At 30.1% G+C, this 23,882-nt stretch overlaps 1 protein-coding gene across 2 annotated transcripts; it reads right to left on the reverse strand.

The window, feature by feature from the left end:
• Positions 1–5,490: 5,490 nt before the first annotated feature.
• LOC125077026 (sodium/hydrogen exchanger 9B1-like) lies at positions 5,491–23,882 on the reverse strand. 2 transcript variants are annotated; one of them, XM_047688803.1, is made up of 11 exons: positions 23,696–23,882; positions 15,001–15,064; positions 14,609–14,736; positions 13,408–13,636; positions 12,953–13,122; positions 9,906–10,117; positions 8,824–8,995; positions 8,269–8,423; positions 7,570–7,728; positions 6,892–7,084; positions 5,491–6,586 (listed from the first exon to the last, which is right to left on the reverse strand). In XM_047688803.1, the coding sequence occupies exons 1-11, from the start codon at positions 23,703–23,705 to the stop codon at positions 6,534–6,536; spliced, it is 1,545 nt and encodes a 514-aa protein (XP_047544759.1). In that variant the 5' UTR covers positions 23,706–23,882; the 3' UTR covers positions 5,491–6,533. The 2 variants fall into 2 exon arrangements, with proteins under 2 accessions (XP_047544759.1, XP_047544760.1); XM_047688804.1 differs by lacking the exons at positions 15,001–15,064; positions 23,696–23,882 and adding an exon at positions 14,819–14,872.

A 23,882-nucleotide genomic window follows, 5' to 3' on the forward strand; every position in this document is an offset into this window, starting at 1 on the left:
TATATAACGATGTGAACAATGCTCTCTCTGAAATAGTTCACTGGTTGAGTTTCGTTAACATATTGTCACAGTTAAATGACAAACTCTATTAAATTCACTACTCCTCCTAACTTACGAGTAAGATCACTCTTTATTCGTTATACAAAAGTAATTTTAAATGACATTTCAAATGATTACACGTTTTAGAAACAACCGAATTTCTTGGTATCATCCACAGATTTGGAGAATCTAGATTCCGCAAGCTGTCCGACCAAGCGTGCCTGAAGTTTGTGCCATGCTAAACTTGACGCGCTACTAATTTAGTTTGTGTTTGTGTAATGGTGCCGTTATAAACTGTATCTCTTCTAGTAAATCGACTCAATGAAGGTATCATCTACAATCGGTAAGTACGTTATAGCTCAAATAGTACTTACTAATTTTAAAACATTTATAACTATCGACCCGCCTTCCCACGGGTGCGATGATGATACTAAATATACTACATAATGGTTTTATATAGAGCGTTCACAGCTTTTTTTTCATTTTAAATCTGTAATATCTTCAAAAATGTCCATTTAAATAACATGCTGTAAAGGGCCGTATTGATCTGTATTAAATACACAATGTATTTAAGCTACTTTATTGGATAAGGATTAATGCTGTATTGCTTAAAATCACTTCTTAAATAAGCCATCATTTCTCGTAAAATGAAAAGGATAGAAATGGTTATTATGGGTAATTCCAAAGATATAGACATATATCATCGCGGATTTTTTTGTAGACCTCTTTAAGATGTACAATACTGTTAAGCGTTAAGACAGCGTTTTCTTTATTTATTTACGACATCACCGTATCAGTGTTTCTCTCCTATATTATGCATGTGTTATACATATAAACCTTCCTCTCGAATCACTCTATCTATTTACGATTACGAAACCCGCATCAAAATTGGTTGCATTGTTTTAAAGATCTAAGCATACACAGGGACAGACAGACAGCGGGAAACGACTTTGTTTTATACTATGTCTATAGTGATGATGTTCAAGTATGGGATGACGTCATTGTAGGTATAAAAAGCATGACACGGTCGGCTTACTGTCTGTCTAACTAACATACGGTATCTAACCTATTTTAAGCTGTGGTACGACCATAGATTCTAAGCTTCAATGGCGACCTCATATTAATAGATTGCGAGAAGACTTAGCTCTGCAACCTTCGGCGTGAAAAAGTGACTGTTGGCCGATGTCAGTACAACTCTTATTTCATCGTATTTCTTTTGTATTTTAATTATTTCCTATGGCATTCTACTCTGGCGTGAAGTTGTCGATATTAATACGATTTCTGTTGTGCAGCAGAGGGTTTCATGAGACGTAAATTTAAAGAAACTAAAAATATTGGCTGTCGCCGATACCGCTTTGGTAAAAGTATGTCTGTACGCAAAAGAAAATATTTTTCGCAACGTCCATACTGTTGCGTTGGCAAAAAGGAAAAATTATTAACTTGTAACTTCTTTTACAAACCAAAAAGTTAATATTATATGTTTTCTTTAAACTTATGTTTTAGGCGCAAATCCTTGATAATATTCAAACAATGAGTTTGAAATACTTCAAAGTTTTTACTTTTTATTTTTTTAAAAAAATCGCGGGCTTTCGATCGGAAATGTGTGGGATGTCGCATCGGAAACATTATACAAAAGGGTTTTTTGGTACTCTGCGCTGTCAATAGATTTTTAAAGACTTTGACAACTATTTTTAACATAAATCTGAATACCGATTTCTATATTAGAAAAACACATTCATCAAAAATAACGAATTTTCACAAAAATTTCATCCTCTCAGGAGATGAATTTTGAAAAATGTTTCCTTGGTGATCATCTACATTCCGTAAAGAATTCCGATCAATAGAATATCATTGACTCCGATGTAAAATTTTAACCTGTTAGATCCACTAGTGTGAGGTGTGCGTTGTTGACATTTATCATCCATTTTTTTAATATTCTTCTTTGCCCTTGGTATATATTTTTTATTTTAGTGTTGCTGCTGTTATGTTGTTATGCAGCACCACGATTTAAAAACAATATTATGTAAATGTGAAAAATATATAAATATATTATTTGCTCTCGGTGCCGACTTCTGACAGTTTTGTAGTAAGTAAATAAAAATATTTAATTAAAAACCTAAATTGTTTTTTTTCCTTTTTTATTTTATCCACTCATTTTAATCTAATGGATTTATTTGTAATATGTTTGAAATGTATCTATCTTTTAGTATATATCACTTTGAAAGTATATATATTTCAGTTTAACAACGCCATCTAGTAGGCACTGCCTTAAAGAACATAAAATGATGTACTGACTTATTTGTGCGACTAACATGCTTAATGTCTGTGGCATAAGAGGTCGCTAGTAGTACTTTTAAGAATGTTAACATAGTTATTTATAAAATGCTAGCGACATCTTTGATAAAAGTATTCAACTATTTACAATTTAATGAACTACTGGCGTTTTATTGAAGTAGTTTACAAATTTAGTTATACTTGATACCAATAGATGTCAGTGTCTAACGAATTAAAAATATAGGTTAACATTAGGTATTGCATTGATTTGAAACCTTATATATGTGTAGTCTAGCCAATTATTTAAACATCGTAACGGCTTTTAGTTTTTTAATTTTTACTAATTTTAAAAGACATTATTTAACATTTATCATGCTACTGTTTTAGCTGAGTTCAATAAACTGCTGCGACTGTCGTTCGTATGTGATATCTTCGCTGATTGTGAACCGATTTGATGTCTTTTTTTATTTTTATTCTGAATAGTTACCAAAATATAGAAATTTGAGCTCATCAAGCCCTGTTTCTTTAGCACGTTTTTATCCATACTGCACCATTGAACAAGACGCTGTTTATCTGCGAACAAACAAAATTTTATAGTCTATTGTTTATGAACGGAATTTCTTCGCTTACTGATTAATAGGCTGGGTTAATTAGGTTTTCTTACACCTTCATACACCTGGGCCATAAACCAAAGTATTCGATTCGACTATCTATTGGCGATTTTATTATAAATGTTGCGCTTGGATACATCTTATATAATAAGTACTATAAGCAATGTTATACTTTAAGGCGTAAAAGTTATGTTAAATACTTAAAATTACACGTATATTTAAACTCTATTATATACCTTAGCGGTTATTGATTAAAGTGCAAAGTTATAATTAGTATTTGTTTTACCAAGGAAACTTCGGAGTATACTGGATCGTATTTCATTTAAATAGTGTTCTAATTAAAGTACGCTTAAGGTTTATAAAGTAGTGCCAGTATTTATTGTGCCCTGAAACTGAGTTGTGAAATAGAAGACTGTTGCCAGTGAACGAATGTCCCATGATATTTTATTACGTGAACATACCTAATGCCCTTACAAAATTTTCATCCAGGTAATAAAAATATTTTTCGGTTTTTAGTTGCAGTGTAGTGCAGACAAATTGTTGAAGTTGTTTTTGATTTTATTTTATGAAAGTTTTGAAAAAAAATAAATATTTTTCAATTTTATTTTCGGGTTTAGGTAAAAACTGTAAAGCCAATTGATATGGAAATTTCGCATAAACGTTTATATAATAGATTAGTGTTTCGAGATGAACACAATTTATATTTAATATCAACGATTTTATTACATATAATCTGAATTGTTAATGTGGATGACATAAAAATCGTTTTTTACCGTCTGGACGTATTCTCGCCAAGGCCGGCAATAATTTGACCAAAAATTGTATTAGATATCTTATTTCAAAATTGCGTACAGAAAAAGGCGAAAGAATAATAATGGATAATAAATATTTTTTGTTATTTTAGGTTATTTGTGAAGTTGAATTAACAGATTAAAATATTTTTTATTTACCTCCATAAAATATTGTTATTATGCCTTTAAAGTTGAAATAAAAACATATTTTTGTCATATATATGTATATTTTTATAAACGATGCAATATATTTCTTTTTTTAAATGTGTAGCGGTTGTTAGAAAGTCTTTGCAAATAGGAAATAAAAAAAACAAAATTAAGAGATACAATAAGTTTAATAAACATCAACAATTAATAGATACGAAGAACATTTTTATTCTTATTATTTAAAATCGTAATTCAATTTGGATTCTCTCTATTTTAAGTAATTACAAAAGGGACAAAAGTGTGGTACTTAGTCGATTTTTTGATATACTGTCCTTTAAAAGTTTTATACAATTTCTTTACTTTTTTATAATTTGATATGTTTTTTTTTTTATATATAATTTAATAGTTTATTGTAATTGAGCATGAAATATTACAATAAATCGAGCATATTTCGTCATCAACATTTTAGTAAAAAAAGTATTAAAAGAATCTATATGGCAACACATTTTATAGATCTAATCATTGTACATCACAGTTCTAGAGTATATACTTTAGTACAAATTATTTACATTTTTTAGAAATAATTGTTATTTTTAAAGTTTAAAAATACGTATAATAAAATCTTCATAATATAAATCTAATCATTCTAAAAATCATAATGTAACATGATTCTGTCAACGATTTTAAACAAATAATTTCTTTAAGAAATAAAACTAACTTAACATAAATATACATTTTTAAGTATCATACTCAAATAGAAATTATATTAAGCAGCTCGCCATCCGAATGTAAGAAATGATATAATTATTTATTTTATATTAATAAAGGTTAATAGATCCTTTGTAACAATGAAATTGAATAGATGTTCATTTGTTTATATTTAATATTACATATTTATTACTTACAAAATACGAAATCAGCTTCCAAATCATATAATACAATAGGTATTTTTAACGCATAAATAAGATGACATGTTATTTTTATATATTTTTGGCAAAACAACAACCTTTTATAATACTATTTTATAAAACTAAGGCATAATTTTCATATATATAAAGTATAATACTTTATATATATGAAAATCAAAAATTTTATTAACTATGTAATTTCTTGCCGATGTAATCTGCGTTTTGGACCGGTAACCGGTCTTTAAATTTTAATTAACCTTATAACGAAAATTCAAAAGGTATCAACATTTATATTTGTTTGTCAAAAGAGACTCTCGTATCACGTTAAGGAACCTCTTATCTACAAATAAAATGCTTAGTATTAAGATAGGTAAATATGTACATATAATGTTAGTTTTATAATTATGTTATTAATATACATAAAAGATTTCATTAAAATATAAATATTTTCGAACTTGTTTATTCAAAGATCTTAGTATATCACTGTTTCATTTTTTTTTATATTTTATTCGTAACCATTATCATATATTACAAAATAACATTTTTCCTCAGTTCGTATTATTTATAGAAGCATACAATTATTGCAAATACAATATTAACAAAACTAAAACAATATGTTTGTTAATTTAAGAAATGAAAACTTCGAAAATAAATATACAATTATAATATTATTTTATTATTTTACTATAATATTTAAAAAAAAACAGAAATGTATCGAATACAAAAATATTTTTTTATGTACTTTTAGCTTTGTTTTTTGGTATTGTTACAGGAAACCTCATTACGACTAGACTAGGCTTGAGTGTACTGAACGGTTATTTAAATATCTTATTTAAAATAGAACATACTAATTAAACTTTTTTTTAAAATTAATTTTGATTGTCTCCTCCATTTGTAATATTAAATAATTAACATCCGACCAGCGGAAAGATATTATATTACTAAAATGACTTTCAATATTAATCTGATTAGCAAATGCATTCTACAACAGTCAGTAAAAGATTGTTTTGTATTTTTAATTAAGTTGTCCAAAGGCTGGAAAGATTAGTCCAGTAATTAAAAAAAAAAAAACAAAATAAAAGATCCATTTAAACTCAATCCCTTTAGGAATATTAATACTGATTTCAAAATCTCGTTAGTGTTTTCGTTTAAAATGTAATTAAGTACTTATAAAACTCATCTGATTCACTAAACCATTTTGGTCTGTGACACGATTTATTGCTTAATTTAATTCTAACAACACTGTTCTTGATTCTTATTCCTATTCTCAAGGACATTATACATAAACAGACCCTCATGAGCCAGTGCCTAATGGGATAAATAAAATTACACGGAATGAAGATTTCACTTTGTAAAATCACAAGATACTTTGTTCTTTCAATAGAAATCATATACTAGATAGATTAGAGTACTAACCACAACACAAAATTGTGTCAAATTATAACCTTGATATATAGATACATATATACCTATACATAGCTGTTGTTGAAGCATGTTGATTAATTTGTTACTAATAATTTGTATAAATAATCATTTTAAAATCCACTCGTCCACTCCTTTCATAACTCCTGGCGTAGTTGTAATATATTTGGTCAGATTTAATTAACAATATCTAATTCTCATTAGTTATAAATTATTTAACCAAAGTCACGCCACGAGTCGAAAACAATCGTTCTTCCTATTCGGAAGATCCAAATGCTCCCTTTTCCGTAATCTTATGAAATTTAAATATTGATATTTATAGACAATTGACATGAATTTTCTCATAACCTGCTGTTTTCAGGTGACGCGCTAGATTTTCTCGGTGTAAATGTATCTGCAAAAAAAATAAATTACAGTTTAACAGTTGTATCTTATTTGATATATTTATCTCTTAATAAAAATAGACACGTAATAATGAAATGTCCTGATAAAAAATAACTAAAAAATGTAGACTGACATTTTGTATTTATTAGTAAGTCGATTAGTGGTATTTAAATTAACTGCAATTTTTTAAATAAAGAACTATAATAAAGCAGGTGTTACACATTGATACATGTAATGAAACTAGTGTTAGTAAAAGTGTATTTTTCAAACGAAGCGATAACTTTATTCGATTATTAATATATTGTTATTACTTACTATTCTCACAGTCACTTTGAGTATTATTTAGAAGCATTGGGCCTAAATTATTCGTGAGGAGAAAACCGATAGGCGTTGTGACGAGTATAGCTTGTACTATCAATCGCATCAGCTCTTCAGCGTAAACCAAGTCTGGGCTTTCGTGTCCACCAGACAATAATACAGCGCTGATGGCTGTTGGACATAATACAGCCTGAAAAATACTTTATAAATTGAATATTTTTATTTTAATAATATTAGAAGTTAAATTCATGTTCCATAATGATGAAAATTTAATTAATATTCGAAATTTAAACTAGATATAAATTGTTTTTAAAATTCGATACATTTGATTTATATGTTCTAAATGCCTCAAACGATCGTACTGAAATTTGGCACACGAATAGTATGAGAAATGGAAACGGCTAAAGAGTTTTATACCCATCGAACTGATGTATGTAATTTTCATTCAAGCAAAGCCGCACGGGCAGCCATGATAAAATGTAATATGACAGGCTGTTTCCAGCGACTCCTTCGACATATATATTTTTTAATTTACGTATATTTTTGTTAAATTCATTTTGATACCCAAGCCAATGAAATTGTCAGTTCATTCGTTCGAGTAACAAACAGACAGACAAGTTTCGCATTTAAAAGGTTTGTCTTATTATATGGTTAGTATATGAATATTTTTAATACCTCGACAATGGTCTTAGGTGTCCATGCGCAACAAACAAAGATCTTCTGTTTGAGAGTGAGATTCCAACACGCTAACGACGCAACTGTCAGTCTAACCGTCAAACATATAAGTAGGATGCCTAGTCCGATTAGCATTGTGTCGGATATCGAACTGTGTACCTGTAATCAATTTAATTACTCCAGCTTAATATTTGTCGAGAGCACTCAAATAAGGCAACCTCCATTATTAATTAATTAAATATTAACTCAATTATTATGACAGTATACTGATTATTTGAATATATATTAGTTTATGAAAAAAATACTTCAATACATAAGTCGTTATAACTGTATCGGATCTCTAAATATAATCTCAAATTAGATTAAGTATTTCAATAAAAAAATATAAATATATTTTAAATCCACCAGTATAACGGATATCATAACCTATCATATAAACAATCTTAGAATATAAACTTAGAATAATTATTAAGAAGTCAACAACGTAAACATAACTAGACGTTAAATTCCATGTTCACACAACGAGTACGAATAGTCTCAGTTGATATAAGGAGTTGATCTTAAACGAAGGATAAATATTGTAAGAGTGCTAGCGAAAATTTGAGATTCAACAGTATAAATATAAAAAAAGATTTTTCTTTTTAAAGTCTTGTCATAATGATAAACACATGCTTTGCCTTTTATTTTAATAATACTAACCACGAAGAATGTTCCGGTGTACGCGAATAGTGCAGGCTCGCAAGCTGACCACAGCACGCGGTACACAGTAGCGGCTGGGTTCTGGTTCAGTTTCCATCCTTTCTTCGACCAGTGTGTCGCTGCCGTTGCATTACACGCCAACACGGCTACACCGCCTATGAAAAATAAAAGAATTGCTATATCGTATCACAATAGGGAATAAAATATATTGAAAGTGATCGACATCTTTTATATCGGATATATTGTAAGTTGTAAGCGTATTTTATCCATTTCATTGAAAAGATCGGTAAATAGGAATGAATTCAACAAAACACCAAATGCTTTCAAAAGAAACGTTATCTGTATTATTGAGCTTTAGATAAATCTGAAGTCGTCTGGTCACGTTAAATTGTGGTATTTATATGTTGATTAAGTTAAAATAAAATATTAATAATCAAATACAATCTTGTTACTTTATACTTGTTCTTGTTAGATTTAAGGTAATTATATGTATGTATTTCTGTTTAATTTTCGAAATGATAAGTAAACATGTGTTAATAGAAATCTTCAGCTTACCAGTGCCACCCCATCCAATAGAAGCGGTGAAAACGTTGCCAAAAAGTCCTCCGGCGAGAACGAATAAAACCCTCAGCTCGGTGACATAGGTATCCTTTGAATTTGGCACGTACTTCGCTAGGCTCCCAAACGCAACGCCTAAGGCTACCCCTACAGGTAGTGCTAATATTGCCTAAAACGGATTTAGTATAGAAATATTTAGTATAGTTTTAATTAATTTCTTTCTTATTTTTAACTTTTGTCTCTTACGTATTTAAAAGGAATTACAGTGAGGTTAATTAAAAAAAGAGTACGTTAATTAAAAAATAAAACTGGTCTTCCTCCAATTACAGAAGATACCCTACTCTACCTTTAGTAATATTTCATATGGACTAACAAACCCAGTTATAGATCTACTCATTCATGAAGGTGCGTTAAATTGCCGGCGTTTTAATAAAACAAACTCAAATATATAAATATATATAGATAAATATATTTATCTATTTCGTATTTTTTGGTGTACTTGCTCTTAGTCATTTCACGCACAATAAAACTTCTCAGATCTTGTAAGTATGAACACTTACTATTCTACTCATACTAATGTACACCTATACTATAATGGGGGCCGGTGCGCCTTCGTGAGTGAATAGATACCTTAACGGTTTAGTTTATCCGTTAAAATAACATTGCTTTGGGTTCGTTAGTTGCTATATCAACTTAGTCTTAGGATAATTTAAAATATATCTGGATTGATATTCACACAATAATCCTTTATGTACAATAAGAACGTATTTTAATGCCAGTCTTTTATTGTTTCTCATGGTAATGTCTCTTAAAAACTGATTCAGGTTAAATTACTGGTAAACCAGAAATAATTTAAGCAAACTATAGCATTGATAGCACTTTATTGCTTTTTATTTATTTCAAAGTATTTTTATGTACATACAAAAAAAGTGGTATTGTATTAACAGTATTGAAATATTGTTAAATTTCAACGAAATCCATTTAAGACTACTTTAAAGGTAAATCTGCCAGCCTCGCTTTCTGAATATAAAGTAAATATATAAATCATAAATAATGTATTTAAAGTTTTTGTTACTTACTTTCGCTAAGCGATAGCCTTCGTGAGTTTCATAAAACATATAACTAAAAATCAAGCCAAACGTGCCAACGCTCAAGGCTGTGTCTATGCCGCCTGCCGTGCATATGAGCTGAGGCCAGTTCACTTTTCCACCTGCATTCTTTCCATGTTTCAACACAGGAGGCATCACCACAGGACATGATACAGATGCATAGATGGTACCCAAAAGAAATCCTGAAAAAAGAAAGTCTGGTTCAAATGGTATTCTCTTGTAAAAAAATGTGTGAATGTCAGTTTTATAAATTTTAATATTCTAAAGGCAAACGCTCAAGCTTGTAACTATACTGAATATATGTACTATATGTACATAATATCTGCGCGTATGAATGTAACGTATAAACGAATCCTTTTTTTGTTTTTCAACGAGCATTCAATGTACGTTAAACGTTAGCAAGGAAATTTACATTTTTTATTTAAAATATTTCGAAATTATTACATTGCTTTTGTTTAAAATATAACTTTTTATTAAAATAAGTATAAAAAAAAAGTTATTTTTCCCTAGACTTAAATATATTTATTGATTTTCTCACATCATACCTAGTTTTAATTCGAGAGTCGTGTTTGAAGTAAGGGAGCATGGAGCTTTCCGCATACCGATAACGCGGTATCGAAGATATATAAAGGTACACCATGTATTGAAAAACCATTCAAATCTTTTACAAAACCATTTCTATAGAAGAATTTATTGATTTGGTTCTACCTCACATTGCGGCTATTCTGTTTTGCATCGTGACAAGTCTATGTTTATTATGAGAAACGAATTGAACTTCGTTTTTATTTTATTCTATGAATAGTCGCTGTCCTGTTATATTACTATAACTAATTACTAAGCGTGCAGTTTGGAAATTTGATAGACTAACCTTTTTTTTACAACTACATACAAAATCAAATTCCAAATATGTTTTATTCGAGTAGGCTCATAATAGCACGTTTTGAATGGTCATGTTGCAGTTTTGAATCATGTTGCAGTTTTTAAAGCTACCACTAATGATTAAAATGGTTAACTAATATAGTTCAAAAATGTTATCAACAAATAGTGATAAATTATTTTTATTTAAATTTTACAGTTGATGAAAATCGGTCAGCGGCGCATCGACGTGGTAGACATCAACTACATTTTTGAACAAGCTATTTTATGATTTTTCCGTCTCATTTGAAATATATTATTTTAAGCAGATAATTTCTTGACAATGAAGCCACCTAAGTAATTTTGCGCTTAGTAATTATGACTTGATTTTTTATGTGTTCAATGTTGGTAATATGTCCTAGGATATAAATATATTATCTCCTTAAATGTATTAGTAATTTCCGGGATAAAATATTTTTTGAGGTAAAAGTATTGGAAAATCTGTTAGTAGTGAGTAGAATAGCTCTGTTGTGACAAACAATGAAGACAATGTGTTATTGTCGTAACTAACAAGCCACTTACTTTGATAATTTTCACACGTTTCCTTACTTAACACTTCTATGTGTGGCTCAATTAAAAATCTCATAATATAAGAAATCAATAATCTTTTTAATGCGTTACACTACAATTTAGTTTTACAGTAATCATTTTAATTGTAATTTCGTGTATACAATATAACATACGCCTTTATACTATCAGTGAGAATAAATACAAAATTTACTACGTTATGTTCTTTTTTTTTAAATTTACATAAGAAATATTTTCACGAAGGCCTTAATTATATACAAATAAAAATAGTTACATTAGAAAACATGACCGCGTCGAATGGTGGCAAGACTTCTATTTATTCGTTTTAATGATAAGAAATATCACGTAGAGAAAACCTTTATTCAATATTTAAATTAAGTAATCCCATTCATAAACATTCACTTCGAAATATTATAAAAAAATATTCAATACATTTTTTAATCTTTTTCATTAATTATTTACGAATGTGATAATAAATGTTGATACTTAGTCCTCATAAAAGTCTAATAAGACATAAATGTACGCGGAACAAGTGTCGAGAAGAGGACTGTAAACAATAGCGAAATTAATACTGGCTGGCGACATTTGGTACATTAGACAAGTTATGAGCGCGAACGGGTTCCGAGTTACAGAATGTAGAATAATTTAAACGCTGTTAACATAATTATAATGTACGAGTATATGACGACTTTAACCCTAAAGCTATTTTGAAAGTATATACTGACGAATTAAGACTCTCACCCCGTTTTAAATCTGTTATTAAGCAAATATGTTTGTATATTTACTAATTTTTTTATATACCTTTAGGTGAAATTGGAAAGTTTGTGTTTATGTTTGTTTGAATTAGATTATGTGACATCAGGGTACGAGACACGAAAACCGTAACGTATCAGCGCGCGTGTAATCGAACGAAGCATCTAGTACATCGTTTAATACATATGGTATTTAATTATATATTAAGTATCAATAGTTCGACGATATATGATTGCTGCTTGCAGTGAGGAGTACTTGAGCTTATGCTAAAGTCTTCAGGAATGTGAACTATTCTCGCTATTATATTATATGTAAACACAAGTTAGAGTGATTCCTAGAAAATACAGAATTGCTAGTATTACTTTGAAATGCCAGCGATTTTATGTATAATTTCCATAGACTTTTATTTACAACAAAAGAGTTTGATAGGGTTACCAGAGATAGTTGGCAAATTGGGTTTCTCGACAGTTGATGATTGTCAATGCGTGTAGACAATACAAACATTTTTTTTCTTTTGTGAAAATGCCGCTTTAACGTAAACGTTATCAACACATTGTAATATATTATATATATAATAAAATATATTCTTTCTTATATAAATCGACTTACATTTTTATCACTTGTACAACGACGTGTTTTACATATATATATGTAAAATGTAAAATAATATATAGTTGCTATATTTTTGTATGCCAATGCAGTCATGAACATTAAAAAATCTTACTAAGAAGGATCTAAAACATGCATAATATTTTTGAAAAATAGTCTTCGTGTATTTATGTACCTACTCGTACCTACTACGTTATTAATTATATACATACCCCAAATCCAAGGTAAATCAAGAAGGAAATGTGTGCACACTGCCACCAGCACAACTTCTGTGCTCCAAGGTAAAGCACCCAAGGCTAATATTTGTTTCCAATTTTGTTTCATGAAACTAACGTCCCAAGCCAGAGAACCTTTGCCCAGAATGATAACTGGATATATTCTCCTAATACAAAGAATGATTCTGTTATTAAAAGGTCGAATTTACTTGACATTGAATGCCGAGGAAATCTTAATGATGTTATTGTTGTGCAGTAATTTTATTTCAAAATATAAAAGAAATAAATGAGTTCATGTTACGTGATCGCATGCGCACTTTTTTTCGCCTTTTGCATAAACAAAATCAATAAAAAATATTTTATAGCGTTTTTAGATGATTGATTATTTTAGGAGCTTTAGTTATAAACTTTTAAATATAAAATAATTAGTTAGTTTATAATTATTTCCTTACCTTAAAAACGTATCAACATGAGGGAACGCTCGCATATCAACAAATCCAAGATGTCGGGCGAGTATACCCGTGAGTAAAGCAGCGAGAGCCGGCGGCAGTGTGGTCATCTCTTGTAGGATAAGACCGCTCACCCATGCTATTATTGCCACGATTGCCAGTCGGAACCATTGTCCCTTTACTCCCCAGCTGTCGCCCCACGTGTACCAAAGATAACCCCATGTTAACGCTCCTAAAATAGATGTAACACTTAACAAAATTGTATGGTTGTGATTTGGTCTGAAATTGATACTGTTGCTCACACTAGCAACAATATCCATTTAAATTGGATATCATATTGATCAGGCTTCCATTAATAATAGTATTAAATTAGTTTTGAGTATCATAATTATCTGTTTTCTCAAGACACCTTACACAGATAGATATTTACAACCAAAGTCGTATTTTTTAAATACAGCTAACTTCTTTGGGTATCTGATGCCTGTCTGGGTCACTTATGGCCACTTATCATATATTTTAATGCGAAGCAGCAATACTTAGTTTTGCTAAGTTCCGGTCGGAAGGGTGAGTGAGCCAGTATAATTATCGGCACTAAAGACGTTACATCTTCTTAAGATGGTGGCGTATTGGTAATGTAAGGAATGGATTATTTTTCTTATAGTGGCAATGTCTATGGGCGATGGTGGTGATGGTGGTGACCATTTATTAAATTATCAGATTGTTTTACAACGTCAAACAAAAAAGAAATGAAATTGGGAGAGTTTGGGAACAACAATTTTAAACAGTCAAATGTTTCCGATATATTCAAAAAAATATCAATAAATTACTAAAAAGGAAACATCGTGAACAATGTCGTAAGACATTCATCGATTTGATGATTTTTGTTTTAAATTTTTCTGAATACATTTCGTTTGACGTTACTTATAAATCATGCATTTGTATTTTAAAAACTGATTTGTTGCTTCAAATATTGTTCATTTATACTTAATACTATGCAAATTTATACGAAACCATCTTATTGAAATGGCTTCTAATTACAAAATCCCAATATTTAAATAAAGGGTGAAACAGTTATTTAGGGCTTGTGTTTTTATAAAATAAGAGCGTAACGCTTTAATTATAATATTTTAATAAGTACTTTATAAAGTATGAATAAATATATAATAAATATAAGTATTAGTTAATAAATATGCACTTTACTCACCTAATATAATTAATGTGATATAATGAAAAATTGTTGGAGTTTTTGATGAGATCCATGATTTCTTTTTAGGGAATCCATCTTCTTTGGTAAGTTTATCGATATTAATTACAGGCGTTGATTGTGCCGATCTGCAATTTTAATTATTATCGATTTAAAGTTAATATTTTTTTTTCTTTACACATATCCTGATACGTGTATAAAAATTCTCACAAACTCATTATAGTGTCACCCTCGCCTCCTACACACGCGATTCTGACTAGCAAACTGTCGTCTTCGTTCATGAGAATTTGATTTATTATTATAAAACAAACTCCAGTAATTACCGCTCTTATAAAGATATGAAGAGCAATGAGATTCTAATTTTATTCGTTTAAATAGAAACGCCTACTTACATTTTCTCTTCCTCCTGGTGTACGAGATAGACACCTTTATCGATAACTGTCACGGTCTGCTTATCTGAAATAAATCAGGTCGGATATAACAGAAAGGCTTTGTAAATAATATTCAGCGTACATTTAGATGCGCGCTTTAATTGATAGCAATTCAGAGGGCATCATTCACGGTCACGACGCGACGCGACGACGTAATATCGAGCAGGTTTATATTCACTATATTAATATTGCATTCAATACGCTTGGTATTGGTCATTATTTATCATTAAATGTTGGTTGATCATTCATTTCGAAGCTAAAAAAAGATCGCCTTTTAACGAATTATAGATAGGTATACCTTTTGTGTCTATTTAGTCCAACCATTTGACATAAAATTATTAATGCCGAATATTGGTTTTACAGTACGAATATTCAGTCGAATATACAATAAAAAATCAACGTTTTCAAAGTTTGGTAGTCATACAATAATTAAATGTACTTAATTAACAATTTGGAAGACATTAAAATAATAATTAAAGTTGATAAAAAACAAGAATACTACGCTTGAATTGTGCTAAAAAGTAATAATCTTTAGATATAAATTTATTCGCCATAAAAAAGCGAGGGGTGCCTTTTGCTCTACTTCGACATTTTCATGACTTGGTCGGTATGAAAAGCAAACGATAAAAAATTTAAGACAACTGTTATCAGGGTTTGTTAGCACATTTTTCGATTTTTCACTTTTTAGCCTTTTATTGCATCATTATTTGGCGGTAATACAAGCGCTGTTACAGTCGATAAGAAATGTGTGGAAAAGAAGATCTATTATTTCGATATTTTTCCGTGACACTGAATATAAATAAAAAAGGGATTTTGTGTGAAGGGATAATTTTGTGGGCTACCTAACCATCAAACTAGACATTTTTGTATAATATTTTAGGTAGATATAATTAATCTTAAAATAAATACCTAGCGCAAAGAGTAAAGGTTCGCTAAATTGGGTTTTTGTAACACGTCAGATAAGCGTTGAGTGAATTTGTAATTGAAAAATAAATAAATATAATGCTTGGCAATTTAGACGAATATTTGAATGAATACTACGAATGTTAGATAAATAAATAATTCAAGGTCAGAGTAAAAATAAATATTCATCGTTTATTTTAAATTTTTCAGTACAATAATTTTAGATAAAAAAGTGATTTGAATCGCTTTATTTCATTTATTAAGTATTATTGCATTGTTGCTTGGCGTCGCATTTAATATATATAGTACAGATATCTGATAAATTAATTATTTTTCGTGTTCGTCATAAAATAACATAACATACCTACGTAGTTATTAAGATTACTTGTTATCGTTCAACGTTCGATTTTATACGTAATAGATAATACGTGATGTCCGAGAACCGACTAAGTGAGACCTACAACCACATTTATTATCCTCCACAGGACCTAGATGTACCTTGTAATTATGATATAGCTATTAAAACAATAAAAATATATTTATCATGTTGTTAACATCGATAACTTGGCTTACAGTTCTATTACTGCAATATAAATTCAATTAGAGTTTAATGTTTAATGCCATTACAGTATGACTCTGGTTGTAAAAGATTTTCATATTGATTTTGTTTGAAGATATATACACTTGTATTGCAATATCGATCTGGGGATCGATTAATAACGATCTAAATTCGATCGATCGTAACTGGATCGTTTTTTTTTTTTTTTGTAAAAAATCGATTCGATTTAGTTGCGAAAAGTGTCAATTTGTTAGTAGAATTATACCCAGGATCAAAATTAGTCAATGTCCATCTAGTTCTATTATTAAAATTATTACGAGATGTTGATACTATAATATGATCATCATTTCACTGTAAACTGCAATTGAACAACAATCTAACTGGGCTTAACAGTCATAACATAAATAACAGCTACTTTGTACCATTTCCGAAATATAATTTTAATATGCAATGACAATTAGGCTAAAATAAGCGTTTATATGTTATTCAATTTAAAAATAATATGCACATATCAATTTCATTAATAATTTGTTGAAATCCTAAACATTAACTTTTATGATGCGGTATGCTCTATCTATTTAATTTAGATGTTGTTTTCCTGAACTATATAAATATTTAAGATTTTAAATTAACATGGTTATTTTTTTTTATATAAATATTTTTTTGTGGCAATGGTTGGTGGACGAGTATATGGACCACCTGATGGTAAGTGATCACCACTGCCCATAGACAAAGGCGCTGTAAGAAATATTAACCATTCCTTACATCACTTATGCGCCACCAACCTTGGGAACTAAGATGTTATGTCCCTTGTGCCTGTGATTACACTGGCTCACTCACCCTTCCAACCGGAACACAACAATACAGAGTACTGTTATTTGGCGGTAGAATATCTGATGAGTGGGTGGTACCTACCCAGACGGGCTTGCACAAAGCCCTACCACCAAGCCATTATAGCCATTATAGCCAATACAGCCATTTAATCGCAAAGGAGACTGTGCAGGAGATACGGTATTCTATTTTCTTACTGTCATTTGGTATTGGGACGGCTATCTGACATCAACAATAAACGAAGATCAGGCACAAGTATTACGATTTTATGTGCTTTACGAGACACAATAGCGCAACATAGTGCAATGGCAATGGCTCTATACCAGGGCTATGAAAAATTTCTTTGACAGATGAACTCAGCAACTTTTTACTGGCCAGGCTTCGATTTCAAGACCTTACACGTTCCTCATACGTCATTCTCAGCTCTACTATAACAATTGCAGATTATGTGAACAGATATAAGGAACCTTGATGTAAAACCTTGGAGTATGAAATGTTTTATATATACATTTAATATACGTTTTTATGACACAAAATTGCAAGGGCATTCATAACAAGAATAATCAATTCAGTTCAAGTATGGTCCTTAACTAAGTACTCGTGGTGTCAGTTGTTTTAATGAGGAATACGATAGCGCATAGAACTCAAATATTTACTTCCTTCTACTCACGAGATTAAGGTAAACTTTGCGAGTTAAATTTGGCTACTATCATGTGTTTTGTGCATACAGTATAACGTACAACAGCGTCATTGACTTATATTTTCCAAATATTGATAAAAGAAAGCCTTGTTAACTATTGACTTATGCGCTATTTGTATAAATTTATTATTTGATTTTTTTTTCATGGCATTGATTGGCAGACGAGCTTATGGGCCACCTGATGGTAAGTGGTCACCACCGCCCATAGACAAAGGTGCTGTAAGAAATATTAACCATTCCTTACATCACCTATGCGCCACCAACCTTGGAAACTAAGATGTAATGTCCCTTGTGCCTGTAATTACACTGGCTCACTCACCCTTCTAGCCGGAACACAACAATACAGCATACTGTTATTTGGCGGTAGAATATCTGATGAGTGGGTAGTACCTACCCAGACGGGCTTGCACAAAGCCCTACCACAAGTATAGTTAGTTTCGATAAGTCTATTATTTTATTTGAATCTCGTCGCAATTTCTTAATTGATATTAATAACTTCATTAACTTCTTATACATTTCAATGATCCAATAAGTATATAAAAATAATTCATTTAAAATTAAATTAAATGGTGCTATCAGTTGCGGTGTTCTTTCACACCTTAAGGAGGCTTAAAAATGTACCATTTATAATATTAGTAGGGATATCTACTTAAATATCCCTACTGTATATAATAGGTATGGTTATAAATACACCTGTAGGTATTAAGTATATAATTCACGTTATAATATATAGATAGTTGAAGTCTTCATTTAAACAATATCTTTAATATAAATAGGGATTAAAGTTGTAAGTTGTACTCATTCAGTGAATGAAGTTTTAAATCATGTGAATCACTTAGTATAATTTTGCTTAATTTATCTGTGTATATTCGATAGATTTTCCCAAGTCGTATTATTTTCTATAAATTTTTCTAATAATATACAATAAATAAACAATGGAAGACAGGCATCAGTATGAGACCGCTCGTCATACAACGTATTAGTCTTGAGCGATTTTAGGATTGTTTCTATGTGGTGAATAAAAAGGATAATTTAACTTATATTATTAACGCGTCAGTGTTGGTTTATTTGTTTGTTTTTAACCTCTACGTCTTAAATACTCAACCGAACATAGTATTTTTTTAATTAACGTATGCTTCCTCACATGTGAGCAAAGTCGCTGCGGAATCTAATGAATAACAAACGAGATAGTGTATCTATCTTTGTGATTTTCCAAATCAATGCCATCATATTGGGTTAAGTGGTTTACATATTACCAACTGATTATTTAAATTCAATATTCAAGAGTAAAATTGTCATATCATTTTCAGAATAACACCTTTTTTTGCACTGACTGTAAAAATATATTGTTGTTGCTATGATTATGATAAAAAAATTATGCTTAGATATTAATTACATATATAAGAGCAAATGTAACTGTAGCAGTTCGTATATTGACCGAACTGAGCGTACCGCAGCAATATGGGTCAAAGAACACATAACTCGGGAATAAGCTGGACCGAGTTTTTGGTCCAAAGATTTGCTTTGCGGACTAAAATTAGTATTGCCTTTAGTACTACTATTTAAATTTAAGAAACATAAAAAAAAATATCACGTCGATAGATTTAATTTGTCAATACTATGGAATCCGGTAAATACATACATCTAGATAAATTTTATTAAATTAAAGAGCCTCGCGCGATCCGTATGAGTTAGTATAGTGTATTCGCAGTAGTATAGCTGAAATAGAGACATTAAAAGTGTAATTGATATAAGAAGAAAACTCGTGTATTCGACGTCAGAGGTACGCGCCCTCAGCACCCAGTCAGCTCGTAACCGCAGGTGTAGCTATGACGAAACGTCGGGCAAAATAATAAAAAACGTATAATCACGTTTAAAGCCCGAATGTTATGTATGAAATGGATATAATACGTCGCGAAAGTTTAAACATCGTAATAAATTTATTGAATAAATTAAGCGATTACCTAAATTGGCAAAAGAAATCGAACTTTCGTGATTTCTCGTCAGGTCCGGATGTTTTGTTATACGAAACGGTATAAGTTAATGTAATGTCTTCAAACTTCTACACATATAATAAAAATGGAGTGTCTGTTTGTAATAAACGGTACATGTACCGAAATTTTTTTTTTACAATTTTTATCTCACTGTCTGTTTGGTCTCTGGAACGGTTGGACCGATTTTGACGGGACTTTGGCAGATAGCTCATGCGATAAGGAATAACTTAGGCTACTTTTATTTTAGAATTATATAATAAATCATAATCAAGTCACGCTGCAATGTGCAAATAGTGTCCAATATCGCGCGCAGCCCTCGCGCCGCCGTCACGTTTAAGATATGACTAATTCAGTACATACGCCGAAAATTTTATTGAGGTCCAATAAAATTATCATCTCGATACGACTTTTAGTTTTCGAGAAATTCATGGACAATAATACACTTACGAAATTAAGCATACGCGCTTGAAAGCCTAAATGGATCATCATACTCAAATATAATTCAATTTTTACAATGTTACAGACATACACGTCGAACCGATAACCTCCTTTTTTTAAGTCGTTTAAAAAGCTGGCTAATGAACTGGTGAAGCTGACCTAAACAATAACTTTTTTGTTAAATTCAAACGCGCACGAAGTTGCGGGCACAGCTAGGGAATAAATAAATTAGCAACAGACGCTGTTTGACAGTTGAGTGTAATTTTGTACACATTTCTTCCCCATTTACCCATTCATCCGGTCATCCATTCGCCTATCCACCCTTCTAATTATACCTCGTCCCACGTATACCATCCCCTCGTCGAGTCATCCGTCTATTCACACATTATGCGACCTAACAAATATATTTGTGTCTTATTGTAAGAGAGATGATATCAACACGACCAAGACATGACATGACATAATACATTATATTGCCATGAATGAAAAAAATGTTACGTAAATATAAAGGAATACGTGATTGCTAACTTTATTGGCATATTTTGTAGTATTATGCGACGCGCGAACTTACAAACACACAGATTTTTTTAAAGTAACTGAACGCGTTCTCTTTTGTTATTTATTACGTCCTAACATTTTTTTTGTAAATGTATTATACATATATACAGACATTACATACGGTCTGTTTATTATAGTATGTTTAGATAAGTAGTATTTTTTGGTAAAGTTATTGCAATGTAATGAATAGGTATGTTTTATTATTTATTGACAAGTATAAATACTTTTTTAGTAATTTGAATATTATGATATTTTTTTGTATGTTTTGTATGTATGTCTCTTCCACTCCATTTCGACTCTCTAGGGGTGTGTTTTTAAAAAGTAAGATTCCTTTCCCTAGGGTAGCCATGTTGAAAAGTTTAATCAAAAATTCAAGTTGTCTACTTAGCGTTTCGAACGGAACAGACTGATAATGGTACTGTCTTATATATAATAAATAATATTGAGTACATGAAGTATGTATTATTATTATTTATATATGTAGATAGGAGAAGAAAAGAAAGTCTTTAAATGATCTACACGACTCCTTTGTTAATGGTTGTTTTACAATTCAAGTAATCGTAGCAACAAACATATTTCTATATTTTATTAAAATTAGCTTCGTTCTAGTTATTTCTAAAAATAATAAAGAAACTATGTTTACTAAACGACCCATGTAAATGGGATGACGTATTCAGAGGTATCATTTAATCATAGATATTATAACAAAAGAAGCCGAGGCCGTCTCGTCGTGTATAACAAATAGATTAGGGAATATTAAGTGACGCAATTTGAATACATATACAGGATTACCCTGGCTCCCAAAATAAAAATATTTTAGAAATAATCTTGTTAGTCTACTCTGAATATATTGTAGTTATTCGACGTTATTTTTTTATTTATCTTTAATGATTACTCGACTACGAATACGCCGATGTCGACTGGATATTCGGACATTGTCCATATTTAATTAAATACACGTGTAATGTGCCTTCATTGTAACTTCAAATGTTTTTTTTTAATTCCTCAATAACGCAACTGATTTTGACGGTTACGTTATAATTATATATTTGTCAATAGATTTGTAGAACATAAACATGTATTGACTTAATTTTTTTAAGTCTGTTTAATTAAATTTTATCATTTGTATTGTTTGTATCAACTGTTTGTTTTAAAATACTCCTGGTAGTTGATATTCACTGCGAGCAATACACATTGTTAGATAATATCTGAAGTCTAGCAGCATCCAACCTGTCATGTCTTGTGGGATAGCTGCTTCATCTCTTTGAATTACTCTCTTACAGTCGGCAAGCGTGTGGAACCGATATATGTAGACCCATTTGGGTAGACCTTAAAGCTAAATGAAAACACTTATGTCTTTCAAATTATAGCCCTTGTAAAATAATTTACATACTTATTGTAAATTTTTAAAGAGTAACATTATCTCTGATACAATATATTTCATTTGTATCAACTTGTACACTAGAAATATATTTAAATATTAGAAAATTCATATGTTAATATCAGTTTAATTTTGAACCGTTTCATATAATCAAAATGTTAGATTATATAATATCTATATTATGAATTTAATCATAATTATAATTGTATTATGGTTGACATGAAGGCCAGTAGTGTAAGGAAAGACGGGTTTAGATAAGCAATGGAAGATATTAATGTAATACATTTTACGTTAAAATATCAGTAAGTCGTGACTCGAGATTCGTTTGTCTACTTGTTTTGCAATGTAACTAACAATAATGTACTAAAATTTTATTGTATAGTCTTGTTAAAAATCATTATTAATGTGTAAACTGTAGATAGCTTACGTATATCAGTAATTTTTATGTTTTTATTAAGTGTAACATTTAAGATAAGAGTAATATATAATGCGATATTCGTTTTAGTGCTTAATCCTAACTCAAAAGTTATGCCCAGTCGCAAAAATACAACGTACTTTTTCTTATGTATATAAAAATCTTTTATATTAAGTAATGTCGAAGTCGTTGTTTATTTACGTACTAAAAATACAATCAATGATTGCTATTTTTAATTGAGACAATAGAGTCTAAGTAGGCTGAGAAACGTCTTCAATTTATTAAGATGCCACGCTAAGATTGACTCTTATATTTTTAGACGGAGAACTTAACAAACATGCAGTCGGAGTTGCCTTAATAAGTCAAAATCATTACCAAAATTTTAAAAGTTACCCATAAGTATGTTTTATTGTCTCGAATGTTATGTGTTGACGTATTTTCCGTTAAAATATTTTTACAAACAATGTATATGCCTTTGAATATATGTAATTAATATTTTTTATGTATTAAATATTAAAATTAAAAATGATAGTTTATTACATGGTCAAAGGATTGCAACAGGTCATGGAAACTAGTAGAGTCTGTTAACGGTTTAAGTCTATCGATGTGTTAACTTAAATAGTCATTTTCTGCTTTAAAGAGCTTCAATGTATAAGTCTAGATGTAACTGGTTAATAATTTATATTTAATTGATAAATAAAATAAATTTTATAAATAAATAATTTTTTAATGCCATAAATAATTATATTATACGGTAATCATAAATGCGGTAATACTATTCCATAGATATAATTTAACATATTTTTTAAGTTAATTTAGTTATTTATATTCGTTTTATCAAAAGAAAAAAAATTAAATTTTTAAATTAAATACTCACTTTCTTGCATCGCCTTATGCTAAATCCTTAGGAAACAGCTTTCAAAAATTTCCACTGAATTAAATAATTAATTTTTAAGTGGTAAATTATTTGAGCGACACAAAAAGTTGACCACAGGAAATGAGAAAAATCATTTAAATGACTACCGGCTACTCGTGCGCAGGGTAGATGATGCCGCGCAGCGAAC

Source organism: Vanessa atalanta, chromosome 3 (assembly GCF_905147765.1).
Source record: "Vanessa atalanta chromosome 3, ilVanAtal1.2, whole genome shotgun sequence".
NCBI lineage: Eukaryota > Metazoa > Arthropoda > Insecta > Lepidoptera > Nymphalidae > Vanessa > Vanessa atalanta.

Excerpts from the sequence above, each read along its gene's own strand:
- LOC125077026 (XM_047688803.1), bottom strand. Across the intron at positions 10,118-12,952 it reads TGATTTACCTTGGATTTGGG|GATTTCTTTTGGGTACCATC; the intron begins GTATGTATATAA and ends TTCTTTTTTCAG. Across the intron at positions 8,424-8,823 it reads TATTGGATGGGGTGGCACTG|GCGGTGTAGCCGTGTTGGCG; the intron begins GTAAGCTGAAGA and ends TATTTTTCATAG.